We start from the raw sequence: 27197 nt of genomic DNA, 5'->3' as shown, positions 1-27197 counted from the left end.
AAATGATCGAACTAATTAAATATGTATCATGAGAAAAAAATCTCATTTTATTATTGAGTATCGGATTGATGGACATTTATTGGACGGTTAAAATGAAAAATATCCAACAGTCCTATTTCCTTAAGAAAGTGTATACGAATCAGAGTATAGGATTGTTCAATCAATGTAATACTTGTTATATAACTTTAATATAGTGAGATGCACAATATAATCGGTTTTATTTGGGGTAAAATATGCCACGTGCTCATTTCATGAGTGCATGCGTATCAAGGTCAAACTAAGCCAGAGTATTATATAACTCCTCTTTTTCAATAACCATACGTAGCGAAAGAGGGCCTCTCTCTCTCACTCAAAATTTCTCTCAAACCCTATATCTATCCCAAGGAGAATACCAAAAGTCCATACGGTATCCCGTCCGATGCTATCTCAAACCCTAATATCCATCCAAACAGAAATTCCTCCCCAAAATCCCCAATCGGATCATCTCTCGCCCCAAGTGTTTTATGGTTTCAGCTCGCATTCCTCGTTCTCCACCGAGACCAACATCTTCGCATCTGACGTGCAAGGTAAATCCATGGCGACTGTAGAAAAATCCATTTTCCTTTTCCCTTTTTTCTGATCTGCGGAAATGATGAAATATGATGAAATCTCACTGTCTGATTCGGTGGGGGTGGGGGCCCTTTCTCGTTTTCCTGGCGAGTGACCTTCAAGGGCCTTCATCAGAATGAAAATGAAATCGGGTCTTTTGTTGGTAATATTGTTATTTTCGGGGGCTTTTGATAGTTTCCCTGTTCTCTCTCTATATTTATGTCTCCCCCATCTGAAAATTTTAGGGTTTGATGTAATTCTCGTATTTTCAATCGATTTGTTCTCTTAAGCCCTTGGGCCACAATTTCGTGCATTTCCTATGTTTCTGTCTCTTGATTTAGTGGTCGGTGGAAGAATCTATGGTTCTGGTTTATCTCTTCCGCCGTTCTTTTGATTTGTTCTTCGCGTGGGATTTTATGCCCTGTTTGGCGGGTGTTGTGATTTTCGGTGCCTGGACATAGTTTTTATTGTTAGCTTTTGGTATTGGTTTTGTCTGTGATGGTAATTATGTTGGTGAAGTGATATTTATAAGCAGGAAGCAACGTAGATAAGGAACCTATCTATCTATGAATAAAACAAAAAAGAGTTGTTGGTCCAATCCTGTTTACTTTTTCTTTATTTGTTTTTAGGCTTTAAATAAATTCATAGGTTGATTTTCCCATATTTTCTTTGGGGGAATCTTTCTGTGAGCAGAAGCATTCAAGAGGCGTGCCATGATCTGGATGGACCAGGAGACAGGAATTGCACTGTCAGGAGATCCAAAATGAACCGTCGCACATCGTGGTAATCATGTTTGGATTTGATTTTTTCCTGATGCCGCATCTCTCTCTCTCTCTCTTCTTGTTATTAAGTTTATTATTATTATTATTATTTTTTGACCAAGTGTGGTCTATGAATTTTGATTAGGGAGGGGACCTGATTGTAGGTTTCAAACAATATTTGTGTTGAGTTAGTTATACAAAACCTGTGGTTGGATTTATTTTGATAATTATACTGGAACCAACAAAAAGAAACCTTTTTTTTTTTTCTTGTTTTTTTTTTTTTTCAGCTTCATGGCATTGTGTGAAAACTGGGAATTCCGACCCAGCTTGGTCGATCAACGAGAGCCAGTCTAATTTATATATATCTTGACGAGGTCTGGTCTATATTTAGCAGAATTTAAAAATGGGGGTGTCCTTCAAAGTTGATGGGATTGTAAAGTTCTTGAAATGACCCAACTTGTCGCTGGCTATAAGCACATGGCTTTTGGTTCATGGACTAATTGTAATGGGTCCTAGCACGAGGGAGAGGCTCTCTTGTATGGAACAATTTTTGTAATAAAAAGAGAGGTAGTGAACAATCTTCACCATATTCTGTTTTCCTTTTATGTTATTGCTGGGCCAACCCAACTTCGGGATGGGTTGGGTCGGTTTGCCAGGGTCCTCTGGTCGACTTAGGGTTGGAAAACTCCAACCTGATTTGAAATCGGGTTGGATTTGGGTTGAGCAAATTCAAGTTGTGTTGGGAATAATCATGTATATTTAGGTTGGGTTAGGTTTGAGAATAAAGGAAATTGAGTTGGGTTGGGCATCTCAAGTTGGAATTTGGGTTAGGTCTGGCTGTGGTTTTCGTCCTCTTGAGGTTGGGTTGGGCTCAGGTTGACCCTAAAGTTGACCTGATTTGCCCAAGTTGCAGCCCTAGTTATTGCCACTGAAATATTCGTGCTTGGCTTCACATTCTGTCTGCACTTTTGTTATCTTTCTTTGGACCTAATTACATTCTTCCTTTTCAACTGCCTAATGATGTGGTTCTATCAATCTTTTAAAGATGTTTGATCAATTGCAATCTCCAGCAGATGTGTGTAGGCTTATGTTGGCTTGAACACAAAATTGAGTGATAAAATCCAATTTCCAGCTGTTAGGGTCAGTTCCCAGCAGCTGGGAATGGCTAGGAATCAATTTCCTAAGTAGAGAATTTTCAGTGAATAGGAAGGGATTTCAACTCTCACAAATGAAATGTCACCAATAGCTGTATTATTTCTGCCATAGTAATGTGTAACATATTACATATCGCAGATGCGCTTGCAAGGAAAGTAAGAGCAGAGAACACCAACTTTATAGATAGGGCCTCAAAGTACTCCAAATTCCAAATGCGTCTCACTTTTTCCCCCCTTCTAGAAGGAAAAATGCTGCAGCCAATCCAAATTTGGGACTAACATATTGACAGTGGGTTGCACAATTTAGTTGGTTTAGTGTGAGTTCATGATTGTCATGTGTACAATTTCTAAGTGTCTGCCTAACAAGCGTCATGCTCTCGTAGAGTATCAAATCCCTTCTCCTCATGCACATGTATTCTTATGCATATGGCTTGACATCATGCTAATGTGAGCATGGCATCAGCCCTTTTATTGGCTTCCAAATCCAAACAGAACATATGCAGGTCCCCTCGTTGCTGCTGTTGGGTCTCATATCAAGCTTTGCGTTGGCCTGATTTTGAGGCAGCTGTTTCCCCCCTTAGGATTGTGGTTTCTTGCTTGGTGTATGCCAATGTATTCTTCTCATTCTTCATTTCCAGATCACTTAATTATTATTCTGAATGCCCTTTCTTCTCCTTATCTTATTTTTTCCATTATGAGAAGCAACTTCCTGGGCAATGCCCTTGTTTATGGTCATTGGGAAGTTGGAGGTTTTGTTCAATCATATCATGTTGACTTTAGCATAACTCTTCAGTATACAAATGGAGTTGCAATGCATGTTTCTGCTGTATACTTCATTTGGCATCCACTAATTCAATAACAGTGTAGTTAATTTAATGAAGGATTTGTACTTTCTTTGGATTTTATTTACACAAGGAAAATATTTTCTTGTTATAAAATTGAGCTATTCCATCAAGTGATTATATTAGTTCAAATTTCTTCTTAGTTAAGGATGACCATCAGAATGACCTTTGTTAGAATGTCCTTGAAGAGTTGAAAGAGTCATTTCATGCCTTACAGTTGAGTAGAACTGTAATTTCTTTTTCTGGGGTATCTGGTTTGGGTCCAGAACCATGAACACTCTTTTGTTGCAAGTTACATTAGGATGTTAGTGGTGGGCTCTGACATTATTACTCAATCATGTATCTACTACCTAGGGAGGCTAATCGGTTGGTCAGCACCCCTGCCAAGAAAGCTGCTCTTGACCTTCCTCTTTGAGTACGTTCTTACTTATCAATTGCCTTCATTGACTTTGTGCATAGTCCTGTTAACAAAGTTGATTGCTTTTGTCAGTAATGCCTTTCATCCCTTGAAGCTGTTTATGGCCCATTGTCTGCATGAAAATTGTTAAAAAATTTCATAGCAAAAACAGCTGCATGCACACTTCCTTATTTATTAATTGAATGCTGTGCTTGTACATTTCAGGATAATCTTACATCAAATGAATGAAGTTATTTAGTTGATTTTCTTTTCCACGAAGATCATTGGGTTTTCATTGTTCAACATGGCCTATTGCTGTTTTAAAAAAAGGCCTATGTTATTTGGGTGATTGTGTGTATGAGTATGTGTAAAATGTTCGATCCCATACAGTCAACCCTATGGGACCTTCCAACCTGTCCATCAGAGGTGCTGTTCCATACAGTCAACCTACCCAACCCTATGGGAACTTCCAACCTGTCCATCAGATGTGCCGTTCCATTTTCTGACCTGTCCATCACGTGTTGTCCAATACAGTCAACCCTATGGGAACATCCAACCGTCCGTCAGATATGCCATCTCATTGTATGCCCAATGCCCAAAAATTAGGTCAATTCAACACTCAGGTTGGGCCACACAACAGTGAAAAGTTGAGAGGGATGTCCACCAGTCATTCTGTGGGGCCCACCATGTTGTGTATATGCCATCCAATCCACTTATATGATTCACCCCATCAGTATGAAGGGACACCAAAAATTGGCCATTTGGAAACTCATGTGGGCTGCAACACAGATTTGGAGGTTTTAAGCATAATTTTACATAGTTCCCTATGGTGGGCCCACCAGAGATATGGATTGGCCTGATTTCTGGTATGTATGATGAACATGAGGGGGTGTAATCATGCAACTAATGAACATTGGATTTCATAAACAGATCGACGGTAGTTCAAATGTACTGCAACTTTTACAGTTGATCTACCTATGGGAATATTGCATGCACATGTGTCTGATCACACAGTGAACTATAGACCATGTCGCACATTCAACTTTCTAATGTAAAATCATTCCTAAAACCTCTAAAATCATGTGGCTTGTCCCACCTGAGTTTTGGAATGATCTGTTTTTTTGGGCTTTCCCTTTATCCAGCTGGGATGCACATGATGAATGGGTTGGATAGTATATACACATCATGGTGGGGCACATGCTTGAACCTATGGTGGGAGTTCCTTCTCCATTGTTCCATGTGGTGTGCCCCATGTGAGTCATGATTTTTGGGCTCTGGGCCTAACATGGGAGATGCAATTGATGGACGGGTTGGATATCTGACACATCACTGTGGTCCTTACACAGCGCGACTCGCTGGAAATTGTGAAACAGTTGATTGCATGTGATAAATTCCCAATGAACACTCTTGTATACACACGGAATCCTTCAAAAAAAGTATATACATATGGACAATTTTACCCCCATAATTAGTCGCAGAAGAGTCGGAAAACTTTGGGTTTTTAAAGGGGATATTGTTGCCTCTGCATCTTCAACCGGGGGTAATTCTGTCATTTATATTTTTGATGCAAGTGGCTACCTCACTTTTCTCTTGGCGTGTAGCTCACCCACCCTTTAATGGACAGTATTCCTTGGAATACCGTAACAAAAGCTCTGTGGGGCCCACATTGATATCTATATGACATCCACTTCACTCTAATTAGGTTCTCTAGCTTATGTTAGGACCTCAGCCAAAAAGAGAGACATAATACTCAAGTGGGTCACATCACAAGAAACTTGGGAATGGGGATGAGCACTATCAAATCCTCCTTGGGGCCTATTGTGATGTTTGTATATCATCTAACTTGTTCATAAGGTGGGTCCCAACAGGATGAAGTGAAAGAAAAATATAAGCCTCATCCAAACACTTGGTGGGTCCTAAGAAGGCTTAAATGTTGGGCATCCCCATTGCATTGTTTCCTGTTTTGCAGCCCAGTTGAGATTTTGGTTTACCTGATTTTTGTTATCACATCCTAATATGAGTGGACCCAATTGATAGACAGATTGGATGTCAGTCACACAGACATTTTTGCAGGCGCCATAGAGCTTTGCCTCCCTCATGTGTAGCCCTCCCTCCCTTTCTTTGCATGTAGTGTGCACCCTTCCTCGTTGAACTCTCTCTCCATATGCAACCTTTGAACACTCTTCCCATGTGCATTGCATGTGATACCACTAGTCTCTCTCTCTCTCTCTCTCTCTCTCTCTCTCTCTCCCCACACACACACACACACAAATGCTCACACCCAACCGATTGGATGATAAGTTACCGTCTGTATGTGTTTGTGTGTACATATGTACATACGTATGTATGCATGGTTGGACGATAGGCTACTATCTGCCAGCGTATATAACTTTCAAAATGCATTTGTGTGCAACATCCAACCTGTCTAATTGGTTGGCCCCACCTTGAGGATCACCTTGTGTAAAATTCAGCCCCATCCACTCATCAGGTAGACAACACTAAGTATTTTGTTATTTATCAGCGGATATACTTGAAGTTATCTGCTGGGTGGAAAATAACGTATCGTCAAAGAGCAATTCTAGTGTAAATCTATATATGTATGCATGGAGCTTTGCTAAGCCCACATGTGTCTACAAGTCAGCTAATGCACACCCCACTGCATATGCTGGTATGGTAGGCCAGTGAAACATCCAAGCTATCCACTAGGTGGAGTTCACCGTGTAGAGCCCAAAGATAAAGGTGGTCCATTCAGTTGGTGTGCCATGATATTAGAAATAAGCCAAGCGGATTAGAAAACTTCGGCTATTTTTTTTCCACAACCGTACATTGGTTCAATTGATTGTGGTCCACCTGATTCTTGGGATAGGGAATCTCATCATTGTACCCTTATGATGGATGGCTTGGACATTCCACTTATTCACCTTGCTAGAATATGTGGCGGCATGTGCATTAGCTGACCTGAACACGCATGTGGGCTTAGTGAAGCTCTGTATGCATCAGCCAGGGGCAATTTTTCCCATGCAATTATTTTCAGAGGATCATGAACTTTGGATTTTCAAGGAACATGGGGAGGAATTTGAAACAAAGGTAACATGTATTTAGGTAATTTGGGAGGTGTTCGTGTGTAGCAACCAACGGTTCAGATTGTACCTGTTGGCCTCATCAACGGTGTAGAGTTTACCTCCTCCACTGGGAATAGGGGCATTTTTGTCATTTTAAAATGTCGATGCAATATGCAAGTAGCTTGTTAGCAGTCTTAATTTTGTAGTGTGGAATCATGTTTGGGATGTGAGTCGGTATCAATGTGATCCTTTGCCATTTCCGGTTCTAAGACCTTGGTAAAGAGGAAGGTGAATGTCTGGTTGGCAGCCAATCATAATTTCTTTTTGCCAATCTACCATTTAAAGCCAACCCCAAATTGCTGGAAGAAAGGCTCAGATGATGATTATATAACAGGAATTTGGAATCCAGGAATTGAAGTTTGGTTCATGGGTTTTTATATATATAATGAAAATGTTATTTTTTCTTCTTTTCAACCAGTAGTTTTTTATTTTTTTTCAAGTGCTAAATCCTTAAAAAACTGTAATTTGCAGATGAACTACATTCTGTTCGTGAAATAGAAGAGAAAGGAAAGAAGAGACATACCTCTGAAATTTGTGTTTATCTCTGCATTTTTCTGTTTGGTTTGTTGCGGATTTCAGTTGTTCTAGATCCGACATAGCTTCAATGGCGGAACACCGAAATGGCAATGCAAAACCTTCCGACAAAAATGCTGCTGGGGCACCCAGTGCTTACATGATCAATCTTGATAATTTCCAGAAACGGCTGAAAGTATTCTATTCTCACTGGAAGGAACACAAATCTGAGTTCTGGGGTGCTTCTGATGTGCTGGCAATTGCAAGTCCCCCAGCTTCTGATGATCTACGTTATCTAAAATCTTCAGCATTGAATATCTGGTTGCTCGGATACGAGTTCCCAGAAACAATCATGGTCTTCATGGAGAAACAGATTCATTTCTTGTGTACTCAGAAGAAGGCTTCTTTGTTAGGAACCCTGAAGAAATCTGCCAAGGAGGCTGTCAACCTTGAGATTGTGATACACGTCAAGGCAAAGAGTGATGATGGGAGTGCTTTAATGGGTGAGATATTCCAGGATATCCAGTCTCAGTCCGATAGTCCAATTGTTGGATACATTGCAAGAGAGGCCCCTGAGGGGAGGCTTTTAGAGACCTGGGCTGAGAAGTTGAAGTCCTCCACATTCCAGCTAAGTGATATAACAAATGGATTTTCGGAACTATTCTCTGTCAAGGATGGCACTGAGCTTACAAACGTGAAGAAGGCTGCGTACTTAACTTCGTCTGTGATGAAACACTTGGTTGTCCCAAAGCTCGAGAAGATCATTGATGAGGAGAAGAAGGTTTCTCATTCATCACTGATGGATGACACAGAGAAGGCCATACTTGATCCGGCAAAAGTCAAAGTCAAACTAAAAGCGGAGAATGTTGACATCTGTTACCCTCCAATTTTTCAGAGTGGGGGTGAGTTTGATCTCAAGCCGAGTGCATCAAGCAATGATGAGGATCTCTACTATGACTCGACAAGTGTGATCATATGCGCAATTGGATCACGCTACAACAGCTACTGCTCTAACATTGCCAGAACATTTCTCATTGATGCAAATGCAACACAGAGCAAGGCTTATGAGGTTCTCCTCAAGGCCCATGAGGCAGCGATAGGTGCATTGAAGGCTGGCAATAAGGTCAGTGCTGTTTACCAAGCAGCAGTCTTGGTGGTAGAGAGGGATGCTCCTGAATTTGCCTCTCATCTTACAAAGTCAGCAGGAACGGGAATCGGTCTCGAGTTCCGTGAGTCGGGATTGAATTTAAATGCCAGGAATGATCGGGTGTTGAAGCCTGGAATGGTTTTTAATGTATCTCTTGGGTTCCAGAACTTGCAATCAGAAACCAACAATCCAAAGACCAAGATGTTCTCGCTGTTGCTTGCAGACACTGTTATTGTCAATGAAAAAGCTGCAGAAGTTGTGACTTCAATCAGCTCCAAGTTAGTTAAGGATGTTGCATACTCATTCAATGAGGAAGAGGAGGAAGAAGAGCGTCCAAAGGTCAAAGCTGAATCCAATGGCACTGAGGCATTATTGTCAAAAGCGACTCTAAGGTCAGATAATCAGGAGATGTCAAAGGAGGAGCTGCGGAGGCAACATCAGGCTGAGCTGGCCCGGCAGAAGAATGAAGAAACTGCGAGGAGGTTGGCTGGGGGCGGTTCTGCAGCTGGAGATGGCCGTGGTTCTGCAAAAGCTTCAAGTGATCTCATTGCCTACAAGAATGTCAATGATATCCCACAGTCGAGGGAATTAATGATACAGATTGACCAAAAGAATGAGGCTGTCCTTTTGCCTATCCACGGCAGCATGGTGCCGTTTCACATTGCTACCATCAAGAGTGTTTCGAGCCAGCAGGATGGAAAAACTTGCTATATCCGTATATTCTTCAATGTACCTGGAACCCCATTCAATCCCCCCGATGCCAATTCTCTGAAATTCCAAGGATCCATTTATCTGAAGGAGGTGTCGTTCCGATCCAAGGATTCGAGGCACATCAGCGAAGTGGTGCAGCTGATCAAGACCCTCCGTCGGCAGGTTGCTTCAAGAGAGTCGGAGAGAGCTGAGCGGGCCACCTTGGTCACTCAGGAGAAACTGCAGCTTGCAGGCTCTAAGTTCAAGCCGATAAGACTGACTGACTTGTGGATCCGTCCAGTATTCGGCGGCCGGGGAAGGAAGCTGCCGGGTACCTTAGAAGGCCACGCCAATGGTTTCCGTTATTCTACCTCAAGGCCCAATGAGCGTGTAGACATCATGTATGGGAACATCAAGCATGCCTTCTTTCAGCCCGCAGAAAAGGAGATGATTACTCTCCTGCATTTCCACTTGCATAATCATATCATGGTAGGCAACAAGAAGACCAAAGATGTCCAGTTCTATGTTGAGGTGATGGATGTTGTGCAGACATTGGGAGGCGGGAAGAGATCAGCGAACGACCCAGATGAGATTGAGGAAGAGCAGAGAGAGAGGGATAGGAAGAACAAGATAAACTTGGGTTTCAACAATTTCGTCAATCGGGTCAATGACCTTTGGGGCCAGCCTCAGTTTAAAGGACTTGATCTTGAGTTCGACCAGCCACTGAGGGAGCTTGGTTTCCACGGAGTTCCTCACAAGGCTTCTGCCTTCATCGTTCCAACATCGAGCTGCTTGGTTGAACTGATTGAAACGCCGTTCTTGGTGATCACTTTGAGCGAGATTGAGATTGTTAATCTAGAGAGGGTGGGGCTTGGGCAGAAGAACTTCGACATGACGATCGTGTTCAAAGACTTCAAGCGGGATGTCCTCCGCATCGACTCAATCCCATCTTCATCCCTTGATGGCATCAAGGAGTGGCTTGACACCACAGACCTCAAGTACTATGAAAGCAGGCTGAACCTGAATTGGCGGCCCATCCTGAAGACAATAACTGATGATCCTGAGAAGTTCATCGAGGACGGTGGGTGGGAGTTCTTGAACATGGAAGCGAGCGACTCAGATTCCGAGAACTCAGAAGAATCTGATCAAGGGTATGAGCCCTCCGATGTGCAGTCTGAATCTGTCTCAGAGGAGGAAGACGATGAAAGCGAGTCGTTGGTGGAGTCTGATGAGGACGAAGATGAGGACAGCGAGGACGATTCAGAGGAAGAGAAGGGGAAGACTTGGGAGGAGCTGGAGAGGGAGGCGAGCAATGCCGACAGGGAGAAAGGTGACGAATCAGAAAGTGAAGAAGACAGGAAGAGGAGGAAGATCAAAGCTTTTGGCAAGTCCCGTGTACCTGATAGGAGGGATGTAAGAAGTGTCCCGTCCAAAAGGCCCAAGCTTAGGTAAATAGGTGCTTTCTGGGTTTACTTGTATTGCTGCGGTGCCACGCATCCTCCTTAGTTTTGGAGCTCTTTACCGGAAAAGCTCTCCTTATAATAGAACAATATTCTAGTTTAAAAATTTTTTTTTTTTTTTTTTTTTTTTTTTTTTTTTTTTTTGTTTTCTGGGTTTTTTAGGGGCATCAAAGTAAGGCATGTGGGTGTTGTTGTTTTAGTTTCTGCACTCTAGCTTGTGAATTGACACTGGTTCTGTTAGAATGAGAGAATGGTCTCTCTCTCTCTCTCTCTCTCTCTCTCTCTCTCTCTCCCTCTCTCTTGTTTGTGTGTTTTAAGATGGGCCTGTGTTTGGATGAGCAATTGAATTGAATTTTAAATATTCAGTTTAATCAGGAGGATATCAGGATGCTCCTGGTGTTCCGAAATGAGGAATTTCAAGCTAGCCATGTCCGCAGTTTGGTTGATTCCACTTATTATACTAGTATCTACAAATCAATTTTGTTGGTGCATCCAAACACTAGATTTTGGTTTCTTTCTTCTTTTTTTTTTTTTTTGGGTGGGGGAAGGAGGAGGATTTGCTCTCTTTATTCATTTCTTATTTTTTCATTTTTCTTTGGGTGCATGCGTGCTGGAAAATCTTTTAGGACTTTCTATAAAAATGCATTCTTGGGAATGTTTTCCACTAAAAAGTGAACTCGTAACGAGGGCAATATGTCATTTCTTGGAAAGTATTTCCGCATTCAATCTACTTTTGGTGCTCCCAAACTGGCCCTAAGGTAAAGAGAAATTCGATGGTGATCTCCCATCAGGAGAAAATATACGGCCATCTCCCATCACAGGTGGCCAGTTGGGTTAAGAGGAAAATGACCCATCAGTGTACATGTTGTATCTGAAGGTATAGAGCTTGCGTAGTATTGCAGTTAAGCTTAATCCCGATTTGGTGGGGTCCCGTACCCAACTTAGTTTTAACAGCCCATCACAGGTGTCGGTTGGGTGGTAAGAGGAAATGATCATTGCCCTGTATTCAGTACATGTTTGCACAACATGGGTGAACTGGAGGGAAATCCATATAAAGTATGGATTATCAAGTTTACTTTCTAATTCTGTTTTTTTAATTTTAATTTTAATTTTAATTAATTTTATTTATTTATTTTATTTATTTTTAAATTTTTTTAAATTTTTTTTAAAATACGAAAATTCATGGGAGTGAATGATATGCTAAGAACATTTTTGACCTTTTATATTTACTTCAAACATTCCTTGAACTGAAAACTCAGTTTCCCGTCTCCCTTGCAGAAGCCAATTACTCCTAAAGCTGTGTATGTAAAATCTGCTAGGTGTATATGATATCCACGCCAACCACCAGATGTGTAATCCCAGGCTCAGGCTCAAGGCCAAAAAATCAGGTTGACCTGTTATTCAAATATCTCCACCAAAGGAAATAATTGGTAAAGAGATGTTGACCTTTGATTTTTACAGGATATAAGTTTAGATGCCAAAAAACATTTAGGCCTAGGGCCTAAAAATAGGACAATCTGTTATTCAAGTGGGGAACACTGAGGGAAAAAGTTTGGAGGGTGCACATTGCCCTATACATGGTCCACCTGAATTACAGATGGGCTGATCTTTGAGCCCTACCCTAAATGGGCCATGCACTTGATGGTCGGAGTGGTTTTGGAAACACAGCATAGTGGGTCCCACCCCATGGGACCAACCCCTTCGCTGATGCTGAAGCTCTTTACAGCTCTAGCTGGTAGGAGACCATTGGGATGGGAGTTGATTCAGTCATGTCAGGGTAACGTCGAGTTCAATCAAGCCGTGGCTGTAGGGCCACCTTGATGCATGTGTTGCATGTTCAGTCCATCCATTTTGCCAGCTCTTCTAAGGACATGAGCCCAAAAATTAGGCAAATCCAAAACTCAAGTGGGAAAATCTAAAACTCACGTTAGCCACAGGGCAAGAAACAGTGAGGATAGAATGTTTCCCACTTCTTGGGCCACAAAAGTTATGGATCAGACTAATATTTTTGGTAGGAATTACTTTACGAACAGTTTAAATGGCATATAAACATCACTGTTAAATGGCATATAAACATCACTGCAGATCTTAAAGAGTCTTCAACTGAAGGCATTGAATTTAAAATAAAACGAGAGATACTTAGGAATTTGAAATGTGGTGGTGTCCAACATACGATTACGATTTTTTTTTTCCCTTTCTTTTTCTTTTCAAAGAAAGCCATTCAATGGCTTACATTTCACCCGCAAAAAGCAAACACATGCAGCCGGTATGGGTATCTCTTGAAGTATAGCCTATGTGACCTCTGTCTAGCCCACCTCTCTTCTTCGCTCTCCCTCTCTCTATGTTTGTCTCTTGCAACACACACATTCTCTCTCTACATGTAGGCTGTAACTTTCCTTTATTCTGTCTTGCCTTGCGTCCTTTTCCTTTGGAAAAAAAATACCTACTTGATAGCTCTCTTCCTTTATCTTATCTCCACGAGTATTGCATGTACTATAACCTTTGTTATGTAATAACATGTAGATAATGATGATACTAAAATTGTGCATGCCGTGAAAGTATTAAGTTTTGGCTTGGCCTTGCAAGACTTTTTAACTCCATGGAAAAGCTAATTAAATCCTTTACCTGTCTTTGTTTCTCTTCAAGATCATTATCTAGTAGTCTTCCCTCCTGCAACATAGCAATGTGGTTTATCAATAAAGACGAAGATTATATGTATCTATCATATTGTTGGTGCTTTCCAAAATAGTATTTCTGTTACCTCTTAATTCACCCGCTATATTTCTGATGCAATATATATAGAGAATCATTGCTAAGTTCTAATTTAATTAGATTACTTAGTTATTAATTATTAATTTAGTTGAATCAAATTAATAAAATGATTAATTAAAAAAATTATTTTTTAGAGTTGTGGTGTTAATAAGATTAGAAAATAGGCATTCCTTTTTTATATAAAGGCATAAGCTAGCATGGAAGGAACGTGTGAAAGCACTCTCTCTCTCTCTCTCTCTCTCCCCTCTACTTTTTGAATAAAGTGGTTTTTTGCCTCTCTTTGTACTTCTTTCTTTTACCTCTTAACATATATATATTTTTAATACAAATACAAATACCCTCTTCTCCATAGCCTTGCTGATCAAAATTTCTACAATATGAATATGACTATATTATGCCTCTTTATATTCCGTATTTGTAACCCATTTCTAATTTCTTCATTTGCAAATGGGGTGGTCATTTTGCCAATATCGGCTCTACTCAGGTGTCATTTGATAAACTGAAGAATAAGCTCTAAAAATTAAGGCAAATGCTATGATGAATTGTAATCTTGAAATAATTTTAGAGATATTTTAATCAAAAGCGAAAATAAATTTTAATGTCTCACCACTTTTAGCATTCAGCCTACAACATTAAATAGAGGGAGGAGAGTTTAAAGATAAACTCATATTTTCAGTGAAAATTAATTTAAGCTCTTGATAATCTGAATTTGCCAAACAACTTGAATTATGTAAGTGCTAAAAATAGGTTTGATCAAACGACACTTCAATAATTTGCTTAATTTCTTCATTGCACATGTGAAAGTTCTGGACCAATCCTGAGATGCGTCATAATGCCTATTTCTGGTGTGGCTCAAACATCATGTTGTCAGCTCATCAGGTAGGCTACACTCGTATGGTAAAAGTGGACGACTAAAATACTGCTTTCTTTTCCTTGTAATTGGATAGAATCTTTCAATAGCCTTTGGATCGGGTTCCATTTTAGTGTCTCAAACTGTTTATATGATGGGCCTCACCGGATATGGAGGATCCTTGGATTAGCAATTTCCAACCATTGATCATTCAAAGGTTACATGGACCGTCTATATACAAAGGACAAGAATCAAATGATCAAAGAGTTGAAATATTCCAATCTAACAGTTTATTTTCCTTAGTATATCCTCCATCCAAGGTGAGGTCCATCGTATAAATGATTTGAATCATTACAAGATGATTCCAAATTCAAAGAATAAAGTCCTAATGTATGTACAACAATGCATAAGTAAACTTCTCGTATCAAGCTTAGACAAGATATGTTTGAATGACCTATGGTCCAATAATGGTGCTGAAAAAAAAGAAGAAGATCTTGACCATTGATTTATCGAGTTTAATTTAAGAATCATGGTTCTCAAACTCACCTGAGTCAACTCTATGCAATTAGGTTTTGGGCCGAGTTTTCTCGTAGATTCATAATCTTTTGTCAACCTAGTTGACTCAATCAAACTCGAACAAAGTTACTCGGTTGGAAGGGAATTTTTGTCTAAGAGGAGCATGCAAATTTCATTAACACAACTTTGTGAGATAAGAGTAGGGCTGTACACAAACCGAGTTAGCTCAATTAGCTCACTTGACTTGACTCGAAAAAGCTCAATTCGACTCGGTTTGAAGCTGAGTTTGAGCTGAGTCAAGCTGATTTTTTGAGCTTGAAAAAATTTCGAATCGAGTTCGAGCTTGCCCGAGCTCGACTCGACTCAGATCGAACCTCAGCTTGAATCGAACTCGGATCGAACCAGTTCGGTGACTCAGTTATTTTGATATTGATGTTGCTTACCTAGTGTTCGATAAAATGACTCAATGAAGTGTCGACTGGTGGTAAGGAATGTATGTATATGAAACAAATACCTTTTTTCTCGATTTTAATGTTGCCTATAAGGTGTTTGAAGAAATACCTATAAAATTGCTACTGTTGTTTTACATACAGTAAGCATTTGAAGGTGCTGTTCATGTGTTTGTCAAAATGTTACACAAGCGAACTCGGCTCGAATTGGCCCGAGCTGCTGATTAAACTGAGCTGAGCTGTCTAGTCAGGCTCAAGGACCAAGCCAAGCTGAGTTCGAGTTGGGGTCAACTAGTGGCCGAACCAAGTCGAGTTGTGCCAAGCTCAACTCGGTTCAACTCGTGTACACCTCTAGATAGGAGGATATCTTGATGACCTAAAATTATTAACTTATTAAATAACAAGTTGAGTCAAGTGAAGATTCATCCGAGTCTTGAGTTAACTCGACCTCGTTGGACATCGAGTCAAGTCCAAGTTTGGAGTTCTTGTACTATGATCAGAATATTCCACTCAGTATAAATTTCTAATTGTGCCTCATCAAAACATCATAACTTCTGATCATCCAACCATCTTTATGTGTGGGCCTCTGTGGGGTGACTCATGTTGATGATCCTCGTAACTCAACTAGAACTAACAAGCACATATGGCACATATACACAAAGCTATAAGAACCCATTAACATATAAAAGTACAAGAAAATAAAATACATAAACTTGCATGAAATTAACAAGATGATATTTATATACCATTCAATTAACACAAAATGGTAAATAATTAGTGGACCAAAGTTGGTTATCTTGGGAATTCTTCAAAAAATGACCAAATTTGTTCCACTAACATGAGATTCTCTTCTTGTCGAATTGAAATTGTAGCAGCAGCAGCAACCATCGATACTGATATGTTTCTGTATCCCAGGGATGCGATACATTCATCTCCTAAATACTAAGCTAATGCTACAAATATCAAACTTAGGAAAAAGCATTTATCTTCTCTAAGTTAGATATATGCCTCTAAATACAAATTTAAGTACCCCCACTAAAGTTAGGCGGCGACCATACGCCTCCTCCACTGTCGTTCGTAACATATGATGTGCACGACAACGGCACAAGGCATAGCCCTCTGCTTCTTAGATCTCGCTTGGGTTCTTCGCCGTTGTCCTGCTCGCTCGAACCCTGATCGTTGATCATGTGAGTCTCGGGCCCATCAATTATTAAGTTTATTTAGGAAAAATATATATATATTTTTTCAGAAAATATTTGAAATTATTTTGAGAAAATATTCACATACAATGTTGAATGTGAATTTTAACATACTTGCTAATGTGACACTATGGTGGAACGAGATGTGAAAATGGTGGGCCATACCATGAAAACAATCTTAGCGAAATGGAACAGTGGGACACACAGGTACATTGAGTCAGACCAATATCTGCGGTTGATTTTGAATGTGTGGCCCACCTGATGAACGGCTCATACTGGTTTCACCCAGGGTGTTCTTTATGATGGACCCCACTATTTTCACCGCTCAGATTTTGTGAACAATTGAGAGGTTGGTAGTAAAGGTGTTGTATGTTAAAGTTGCCATACAACGTTGTGTGTGAACATTTCTCACGGAAACAACATTCATACCCCTTGAGCTATACTGCAAGCACCATTGCCTGAAGACTTCATGTATGGTACGCTTAGAGTCTGCAAATCCACACAAAATCAATCTCAACCGTCAGAAGTAAAAAGGAACAACTTTCAAGGGAATCTGTGAAATATCCAAATTCCAAATAAAAAAGGCCGGATCCTAGTGAGGCGCATCTTCTGAATGGATTGGATGGCATGTACAAAAATGCTGGGCCCCACAAAACATCTGGAAGGTTTTTGACGGTGGGTGTCCCCATCCCAACTGTTCCCTGTGGTGTGGCCCACCGGAGTTTTGGACGGCCTGATTTTTGGTTTCAAAATAGAACATGAGGAGGCATACATGATGGACGGGTTCGATGTCATGCACGCACCACGGTGGGATCCATACATCAGGCTGCAATTTAAAACCTTCAAGGCCTTTGTGGTGGATCCAGCATCCTCATTAAGTCGCAGTGGTGGCATTTAGGTAAATTTTGAGCAACTTCTTTTGTAATGGGCCCAAACCCGCTTATACACCCACATTAATGGATCTGGACCGTCCTATCAGTTGGCCACCTTTTGGATTGGCATCATCGATAATCACATCAGTTGGGAGATGGAAGTTTACAAATATATGATCCATCTTCCGATTTGGACCATCAAAATAAGTTTAGAGCAATCCAAAAGTGTCTGCAGATCCAATGGCTCAGATTGCTCAATTAATACATATATTTGGAACTGGCCCATCGATTAGATGGTCCATCTTTTGCCAGTCCAGATTTATCACTACAATCTCCAATGTTAGGAGTTATAGGGCCAGAACTATTCAGTACACAGTACCGGACGTGTATCGAATCTAGCCTGTTGAGGTGATGGATAGTACTCCACAATACACTTGGCAGGGGGATTTTTCAACCTGGACCGTTTATTTTAAGTGGACCCTACAATGGATGGATCACATTCTAAAACACATCAATAGGTGAGAAAAGATAAAAAGGTCGATGGCTAGAATCGTTCGATGGGTTTGGTTTTGAGCAATGGACCATCCACAATAGGGTGCGTTAGATGGAGTCCTGATCCAGACCTTTTCTTGCAAACAGACGGGCCGAGGCCTATCACTGTCAATTTTTTATTTTTATTTTTCCCATTAAGGTACCTGCCAGGCCCAGGCCCATTTCTATCAACGACCAGTGGGCTTGAGCTTGATTTCAGCCCATATTAATATATGGGCCGGAGATGGCCCATATTTCAAGAATCATCAATAGATGGGCCAAATGTGGCCCAGACCAATCCGGCTAATTCCTACCGTAGATGGAAGATATCTTGGTTATTCAGGGAAAAACCATAAGACTGTAGTTGTCAAGGCCCAAGCCCGCTTATCATGATTCACAACCCGAGCCCGAGCCCGAGCTCGAGCCCGGCTACCCACTTTTATGCAAGATCTGTGCTGTTCATTAAGTGTGGCCCATCATGCATTATATATGCAAAAAATGCCCTTGTAAGACAGGGTGGGACTGAAGGGCTCATAAATGAAGCAAAAGCCCAACCCGTTTATCAAATGGGTTTAAATTTTAGGTCGGGCCTTTCCCTTGGACCTACTAGTCCAACCCAAGCCCAGCTCATTGACAGCCCTAAACAATCATAACCATAGTTAGTTATGGCTGATAATATGATCAAATGGTGATGGAAAGGTTCCCTGTTTGGTCCCACTTCCCATCACCATCTGATCATGATCAATGGTGTAAGATTCATCTATAAGAAACTCCAGCTATGATCAGTGGACCATTAATATTATATACCTCGACTTGATCTTGTAGGAATTTGATATATCCAATGGCCTCCAGTAGAACAGAAGCTGTGTCCGTCTGTAAACTCCACATGCCATCACATTTCATATTAGTTCAAAGAACAAAAAAAAATAAAAAAATAAAAATAATAAAAAAAATAGAGACATGCCCTAGTGCGCTCATAGCATTATAAGCTATAGTGCTCCTGGTTGTATTGGGACTCTTACAAAATCTAGACCATTGATCTGGACTGTCCATTAGGTCCAATGTACATTTCGTGGGCTACAATGCAAAAACAATACCTATCCGGAAAATATTAACCATTTGATCTTTAGTTTTAATATGGACGATCGAGATCTTCCAAACGAAAGTAGGTCCACTAAACAATTTGATCCATCGATTTGTTACGACCCACCATCGATTGCTTATGATTATGAAGGATCACTTATATATATATATATATATATATATATATATATCATCCATGGCTTGGAAGAAGGATGGCTATAGGAAATAAGGCTAAATTAAGGATGGATTGGATCGTCTGATCAGTGCAATTTATTTTTTATTTTTACCATAGCCAGAAAATGTCTTATAGACACGATGGACAGTTCAGATTGGTCGATTGAACTGTTATAGTGAATGTATACAACTAAGATCACCTATAACTTATAGTGCTGGGAAAGTACTTGAGCAGTTGTCAAAATCTTAAATTGAAATTCACGTACTTCCATATGAGTATGGTAGAGGTTTGTAGGGCAAGACAATCTACACGACCCACATGTGCCAACTTGGCATATGAATGAGAGATCCAAGATGTCCACCATGTTGTTCAAACCGTGTAGATGTGCTGGCCTAAAAATCAGGTGGGACAAGCCTCAAGTGGGCTCAGTTTTTCTAAGCCATCCATTCGATTTCATTAACTGTAGCCGACCTGATAAGAGGGCTGGCCTGATTTTTGGGCTGTAGGATCTAGACAGTGTCATCCGCATGATGGGCGTCTTGGATCACTCACCCCTGTGCCACGTCAGCACATGCAATGGCCAGTGGACAGGCTTCCCTCATGTTTCAACAATAAGGTCTTGGGTTCGATCCCAGCTTACCGTTTGCCACGAGGTTTGCTAATGACACACGAGTGTATAGCCGTACACATCCACACGTGGAAGCACAGGTGCGAATATGAAACAAATTCTTGAGATCTGAGCTTTCCTTAAAGTTGGAAATAATAATTAGATCTTTTGCCTAAAAAATTTCAGATATTTTCACTTGTTAGGTGGGCCACAACGTACAAATTAAATCAACGGTTTAGCTATTTCTTTGTTTAATATGCCGTTGCCCATCTTAGGTGTGAAATTACCTGATTTTTATGCCAGAAGATCTAAAAAGTGTATTCCACACGATGGAAAGCTCAGATCCCACATAAATGTATCATTGTAACACTAGTGCCCACCCGTGTGTAGATGAGAATAGTACCCACACGCGTGTGGAATTAGCAAACCTCTATGAAGAAAGATAAATAAAAAACTTACAAAATTGGCAGCTACAACAACAACAACAAAAAATCATTGTGGTACTTTAACTGAGTCGACCAGCCGGAGTTGGATACGACACGGACAAATCGTCAAACCATGTTTTAAGTACTACTGATAATTCTAACGTTGCTACTGCCAATATCATTTTCTACACGTTGATATTGTTACCGTTGCTTTCGTTGTTGGTGCTACGACAACAACAACAACAACGAGGACTACTACAACCAACAACAAAGTAGTAGTAATATATATTTTTTAATCTTTGGAAATGTTTTAATTTCTTTGTATCGGCTGCCTCGTGTTTCTAATAAGGAGTTTAATAGCTAGCATGCTAAAATTGAATGGTTTAGATCTCCTCTTGCTTGATGATTTTGTACTTTTGTTGAATATTTGATCATAATAGCAAATAAAAGACGTGGTTGGATTCAATACAAACGTTTCTGCTTTAACCTTAACATACAAGTCGATGTGTGGGCCGGCACATCATAATATTTTAGAGACATTCAATCCGTCCATCATTTGTGACCCGTGTTGTTGGATCCATTCCAGATTGAATGTGGTCCCCACTATGTTTTGCATATACTCCATTCCAAGGATGCATCTGAACAAGATTAATGGACACCATAGAATCAGGACATTCCAAAATTCAGGTAGGTCACAATACATTATTTTAAAGGTTTTTCGCATGATTTTACTTGCTGTGGTCCACATGAAATTTTTTATCAAGCTGAATTTTTTTAACCAAGGGAAACGGACGTGGTGCAAATTATGGATGGATTGGATGTCAATAAAACATTACGGTGGGCCCCACATGTCGATAGTGTTTATATTGGATCCAGCCTCATCCCAAATACATAAGTAGAGAATAACGTGACTAACAGCAATGGTGATTATTAGAAGAACAGTAGCTCTCAGAGCACTGCAAGTTATAGTGCTCCTACTAGCGTTTGGGACACTTAGTCCAATACATTGATCCAGACCATTCGCTAGATCAACACACATTTCATGGCTGCCATGTGAACATCACACAAGTCTGAAAAATGTTAACCATTTGATCAATGGACTGTAATATGCACGGTCAAGATTATTTACACAAAAGGGGTCTAATCAATAGTTTGATCCATCTATTTGTTAGGGCCCACCATGGATCGGTCATGATACAAAAGAATTTTATCTGGGTAACCATACCATCCATGTCTTGGATAAGGGATGGCTAGAAAAAAAACAAGGATGCATTAGATTATCTTATTAATGAGATTTTTGCATGTTAGTCTATGTAATGAGTTCTGGATTAATAGACAGTTGAGATCGATCCATCCATTGGCCTGTCCAAGTGAATGGATGCAACTAGCAGCACTGGAACATTTCTCTTTATATATTACTAATAATGAGAAAAAAAGGAGTGTATAAAAAGCTAGAAGATTATTACCAAAATTCATAATTACTATTAACCATCCGTTCTTGTGGCAACCAAGGAGTGAGATGGTGTTATTTTTGAGAGAAAAGATTCAAACAGTGTGGCCCACCAGATGGAAAGCTCTGATCTTGCATATGTGTGCACTACAAAAACAACTACTGCTAGCTGTTGCTCCTACTAGTATTACTACTATTAGTAGTTTATTAGTAGTAGCAAAACCAACAAACAAGGCGCCTCGCACAATGCATTGACCGTGGGGGAACCCCTACTTACATTCAAAATGGGATTTTCATCCCTGCATTGACTGTGGGCAGGAATCCTCGTCTACATTCAGAATGAGATTTTGAAATTCCCATTTTGAAGGGATTCTCATCCACCACGGATGGATGTAATAAGTGTTAGGGTTATAGGAATGGTACCTTGCCAAAGGGTGCAACCAACTGCTGAAGAGCTGCAATTCTATCTCCTAATTTCTCCTTCCTAACCTGGTTTAATGGCACACATGATCAAAAGTGAGATTCATACGACGCCTAAATTACATAGAAATTACAAAATAATTTTGAAACTTGTATATATTTTCTCCTTTTTTATCTTGTAAATTGATGCACCTTAAACGGCGGAAACGAAGAGCGTGATTCGAACCGAGGCTTCTTGGGTGCTGCCTGAGATGGTTTGGGCTCTGAAATGATACTAGCTCTCTTTGTTTCTGTTACTCCATTCATGAAAGATATCTTTGAAAAGGCATGGAAGAATTAGTTATTTTGACACCCAAACAAATGGCCATCATCAAACACTAAAAAAAAATCAATAAAAAATGTAAGATTAACGAAATAAAACACATATGGTGTATAAAGCCGAAATGAGATCACTCCACATGAGAAAAGTGAGAAAAGAAAAGAGATAGGTCTTGTTGGTTCCATTAATCAAAGTTGGACAGGCAAAAAGATGTAGAAAAAGGAGGTCACTTTTTGGTGCAATATTTCAGAATCTTAATAGAATGATGATGGATTTCAAAAAATTCAGTACAACAAAGGAAATTTCAATAAAATCATGAAAACAAGAACATTACTGCTGCTGCTACTATTAGTTTTGTTTCTATTGTTAGATCTTTTATTTTTTCAATGTCTTTATCGTTGTTACTAATTATTATTATTATTATCATTAATTTCAGTCGTCATCATCAAGTCCTTCTCCCAACTAATTGGGGTTAGATACACAAATGTTGTTACAGCATTCCACTTTTTCATGGACTATATTCTCAGTTAAATCACATGATCTCAAGTCTTTTCTTTCTACTACGTGACTTCTTTTGGGCCTTTCCCTCCTAATCTTTCTAAACGATACAGTTTTTGGGTCTCCGTGGCGCATGGCCAAACCATCCAAGTCCACTTTCTTCATCTTGTTGCCCATTTGTGCTACTCCCATGCATTTATTCCTAATCCTATACTTGTCTAGCCGCTCATCCATCTCAATATCTTCATTTCCACTATATTATTACCATTAATGTCAATATGAGTAGAACAACTTTATTATTTATATCAATATCAACACCATAATTTGAAATTTAAGATGTCAAGAGAAATTTCAGCCTGAAACTAAATAATGAATTTAAATGATTTCTTGCCAAAGTTTCTTGAAAACTTGAAATTTCACCGATTGAACTATTTGTGCTATAGAAATTAAAAACAAGAGATAAATACAAGCAATCAAATGAACAAAAATTTAAATTATGTTTTATTTCAAGATATGCCAAAAAAAAAATGGATGGAAAATTTAAACCTTGATTAACAAAGTATCTTTTCTAGAAAAACAAATAAGTCTTCTTCAACTCAACAAAGATATGGTTGGCTGACATGTTGGGGCCACAATCTGTTAATCCAAGAAGTTGGTCTGATTCAATGTATTGTGGACGAGGAAGCTAAAAGATATTCCCAACTGGAAGAATCCTAATCCTTTGATCAATGCGATACTAGTAAATGGTTAAGGAGAAATTACAGCAACAACCCATTTTCATCCTAATCCAAAGATCAAATGGTCGGATCTTCCAATATAGGAGATTGTTCAATTAACCCCAATTCACAGTAGGGCCCATCAGATCAATGGTCTAGATCACTTAGTCAATAGCCCCTATGAGACCTTGCACATCAGAAAACCTTTCTTTTATTAGCAGGAGCCTACAATGTCTCCTCCTCCCCCTATGACCACCACCACCACTAGTACTTAATATTAGTAGTAGTAATATCAGTTAGTACTGGTGCTACCACCACTAAGAAGAAGAAGAAGAAGAAGAAGAAGAAGAAGAAGAACAGCATACCCACCTTTCGGGAGCTGTTTGATGGCCCCTGACTAGAATCATGTAGATGGTCAAGACCAAAAGGCACACTTTCTTTAAAGGAAGCAAAGTTACTTAGTGAAGGCTGGCTAAAGTTAACACCGACTTTTGCAGAAGCCAATAGATCCAAAGCTTGCAAGTTCATGCCTAAAGAACTTGAATATGGTAATGAAGATGGATTAAAGCTTGAGATATTGGTACTTGGAAGAATCCGACTGAAATTCCCTCTGCCAGATGTAGATACATTCCCAAAACTAGTAGAGCTTTGAGGGTTGGTGTAGAAATCTCCAGCTGAGATATGGGATCCATTGATTTGGCAGCCAGAATAGAAGGTCTTGAGCAAGAGCTTCTCATTTAGGTCTTGCAAGTACTGTTGTTCATGTTTGATGTAGCTGGTGGAAGGCAAATAGAATTCATCAAGGTTAGAAAGGTCACTATATTTGGGGAAGGAATCAGATAACTCTTCCTTGATTTTTGAAACTTGTAGTTCATGTGGTAATTGGTTTGTGTAGTTGTCTGCATTGGTGGGCCAATGAAATCCCAAGTCTTGAAACATGGAGGTATTGAGAGAAGGATGGCCTAAAATGTCATGGTTTTGCCTTAAATCCCATGAGTTTGAGAGAAGTCCATTGACATTTGGATTGAAGTTACCACCACTCCTGCACAATCAAGTGAGCAAAATTACTTGAATCCTATCCAGAAGAAGAAGAAGAAGAAGAAGAAGAAAAGAATATACCCATACTAATATAATGAATAAAACCCAACAAGCAAATAACAAAATCTTCTATGAAAAAAAAAAATCATGGGGATTAAGAAATCAATGATCTCTACAATGATTCACTTTCAAATGATTATAACCCAACAACCAAATTCAAATCACCAGAAATATTCCACTGGTAGCTACCTAATCCTAGTCACATAATGATCAAACCTATTAACCTACAATAACTATAAAAATCACCAAAACCCAACATGTAGATTCCAAACCTAGGAATTGAACCGTAGATCTTTACAATACCCTATTCACTCTTAAGTTCAAAACTAAGACCCTTAAATTTATAGTCGTCTAGAAACAGCAAGAATCCATAATTCAAGAATTTCAAATCCTAGAAGGAGGGATATCTTCCTTATAATGATTAACAATGAAAACATCAGTTTTAAAATAAATAAAAAACCAACTAAATTCAAAATCCAAAGAATAAATCATGATGGTATAGTGATTGAAAGGAAGAAGAAGTACCCTTGAAGAATGAATTGTCACAAGTAAAACCCGTGTGATATATAGAAAAAAAAAAAGCGAGATAGGTGGGTGAACATTGATATTGTGAATAAAATGGGGTTTATTGTTGAGTATTCCAATAGAGTTTGAACTTACAGGAAGAGGTTTTGGCTCCATAAATGGTTGTTTCCAGATCCATTGAGGGATGGGACAGCAAAAGAAGAAGACCCACCAAGCTGTTCTTGGTGTTGGTGATTTGCAGACTCCATGGGGATTTTTTTAAAGGCTTGAAAATCCCAAGATGGGTATTAAACTAGCCCCTTTGGAATCTCTATCACTCTAATCAAAAGAAACGTTTAAGATGGGGCTTGAAAATACCCATAACCTTTCCTTTTGGCCACTCGCTTTTTGATACTTAGTCTCATCTCTTTACTCTTTCATGTCACAGCCTCAGCTTAAAGTAGCGCCATGAAAAGAAACAAAGAAAGAGAAAGAGAGAGAAAGAAAGGAGACTCTCACAGCCTTTTCTTTTCAGCCAAACTTTCTGAAGCTCTCTCAGATTAAAGGTAGACGATAATACCTCTCTCCTTCCCCCTCTCCCCCGCTCTCTCTCTCCCCTTTGTTTTTTCAGGTGTAGCTTTTTCACTCTCTGCAATTACAGGGAGATGATTATATTTCAGCTATGCCATGATTAAAAATCCGTGCCTTCGATCCCAAGGCTTTTAACAGAAGTCTGAAGAGATCAAATGATGCTACCCATGCTTCTCTCTCTCTCTCTCTCTCTCTCTCTCTCTCTCTCGCAACCAGTTCATAACCCCCATATATATCTATATATCATATCGAGAAATTCTCCAGTGCTCTCAAAGCACTATAATTTACAGTGCTACTGGTTGCATTGGGTCACTTAGACAGCCTAATCCATTGATCCAGACTCTTCATTAGGTCCAACACACATTTCATGGCCTACCATGCAAGCATGACACCGATCTGACAAATATCAACCATTTGACTAATGGCCTTTCATATGGACGGTCAAGATCGTTTACAAAAAATAGTTCCATTCAACAATTTGATCCATCTATTCGTCAGGGCCCATCTTGGCTTGCTTATGATTCTAAAGATTCACTTTTGTTAGGCAATCATAGCCATCCAATCCATGGATAAAGGATGGCTATAGAAAAAAAATGTCAAATCACGGATGGACGGGATCATTCCTTCATCTTAACTTTTTCCTGGTAGTCCACGAAATGTGCTCTGGATTTAATAGACGGTTGAGGTTGATCCATTGGACTGTCCAAGCTAACCCATGCAACCAACTAGGAGCACTATACCTTACAGTGCCCTGAAAACACTGTAGCATTTCTCATGCAGGGAACATTCTTGCCATCTGAAGCTTACCATAAAATACTGTGGACAATGCAAGTGTAGATAAAGATACATATTTAAAATAAAAAGATTTTATTATGTTTATTCCGGTAATCTATAAATAAAAAAGTGAAATGATCAGGTACAGTTGCTATATGATAAGTTATGATACAGTAATTATATATCCTATCAGTGCAAAATGTGGGCCACATGAGGGTAAGGACCTGGTGCGAAAATCAGGCCCTTCAATTCGTTGGGCGGGCCACATCAGTGCACTAAATAATACCAACGGCTGTCCATTGAAATTGAATAGTGTCTTGCTGCAAGTATGGATCGGCTTGATTTTCATATAAGGTACTGATCATCATGGTGTGGCCAAATTTTTGCACAGACTAGCTATTCTACATGTATGACAGGCTGGCAGGAAAATAATAGCTGTATCATAAATTATGATACGACCTCTGTATCTCATTTCTCAATGAAAAAATATAATTTCATTTGCTCTCCATCATGCACATAGCGCTTTTAAGTTTTTTTTTTTTTTTTTTCTTCGATAGGTATTATAATATTACAGGTGTGCTGTTTTAAATTTTTAATACAAAACAAACAATACTATAAGTGTGTTTTTTTGTTAGCTTGTTAGTACACAACACTGTCTGGTGACACTTCACTGT

At 39.6% G+C, this 27197-nt stretch overlaps 2 protein-coding genes across 4 annotated transcripts; one reads left to right on the top strand and one right to left on the bottom strand.

Moving 5' to 3' along the window:
* The first annotated feature begins 329 nt into the window (after window positions 1-329).
* On the top strand, window positions 330-10942 carry LOC131237922 (FACT complex subunit SPT16-like). Of its 2 annotated transcripts, XM_058235998.1 has the most exons (3): window positions 330-566; window positions 3700-3760; window positions 7336-10942. In XM_058235998.1, exon 3 carries the CDS (start codon window positions 7469-7471, stop codon window positions 10664-10666), a length of 3198 nt encoding a protein of 1065 aa, XP_058091981.1. In that variant the 5' UTR covers window positions 330-566; window positions 3700-3760; window positions 7336-7468; the 3' UTR covers window positions 10667-10942. The 2 variants fall into 2 exon arrangements, with proteins under 2 accessions (XP_058091981.1, XP_058091980.1); XM_058235997.1 differs by lacking the exon at window positions 3700-3760.
* Window positions 10943-15914: 4972 nt separating this feature from the next.
* Window positions 15915-25949, bottom strand: LOC131237921 (transcription factor bHLH110). Of its 2 annotated transcripts, none has more exons than XM_058235995.1 (7): window positions 25315-25949; window positions 23926-24598; window positions 22216-22338; window positions 22027-22092; window positions 18671-18736; window positions 16890-16949; window positions 15915-16433 (listed from the first exon to the last, which is right to left on the bottom strand). In XM_058235995.1, the coding sequence occupies exons 1-7, from the start codon at window positions 25425-25427 to the stop codon at window positions 16284-16286; spliced, it is 1251 nt and encodes a 416-aa protein (XP_058091978.1). In that variant the 5' UTR covers window positions 25428-25949; the 3' UTR covers window positions 15915-16283. The 2 variants fall into 2 exon arrangements, with proteins under 2 accessions (XP_058091978.1, XP_058091979.1); XM_058235996.1 differs by lacking the exon at window positions 25315-25949 and adding an exon at window positions 25180-25275.
* Window positions 25950-27197: the final 1248 nt, after the last annotated feature.

This window comes from Magnolia sinica, chromosome 2, assembly GCF_029962835.1.
Source record: "Magnolia sinica isolate HGM2019 chromosome 2, MsV1, whole genome shotgun sequence".
In the NCBI taxonomy this organism is placed as follows: domain Eukaryota; kingdom Viridiplantae; phylum Streptophyta; class Magnoliopsida; order Magnoliales; family Magnoliaceae; genus Magnolia; species Magnolia sinica.
The sequence above is the reverse complement of the archived record's forward strand: the minus strand, read 5'-3'. Positions and strand labels throughout refer to the sequence as shown.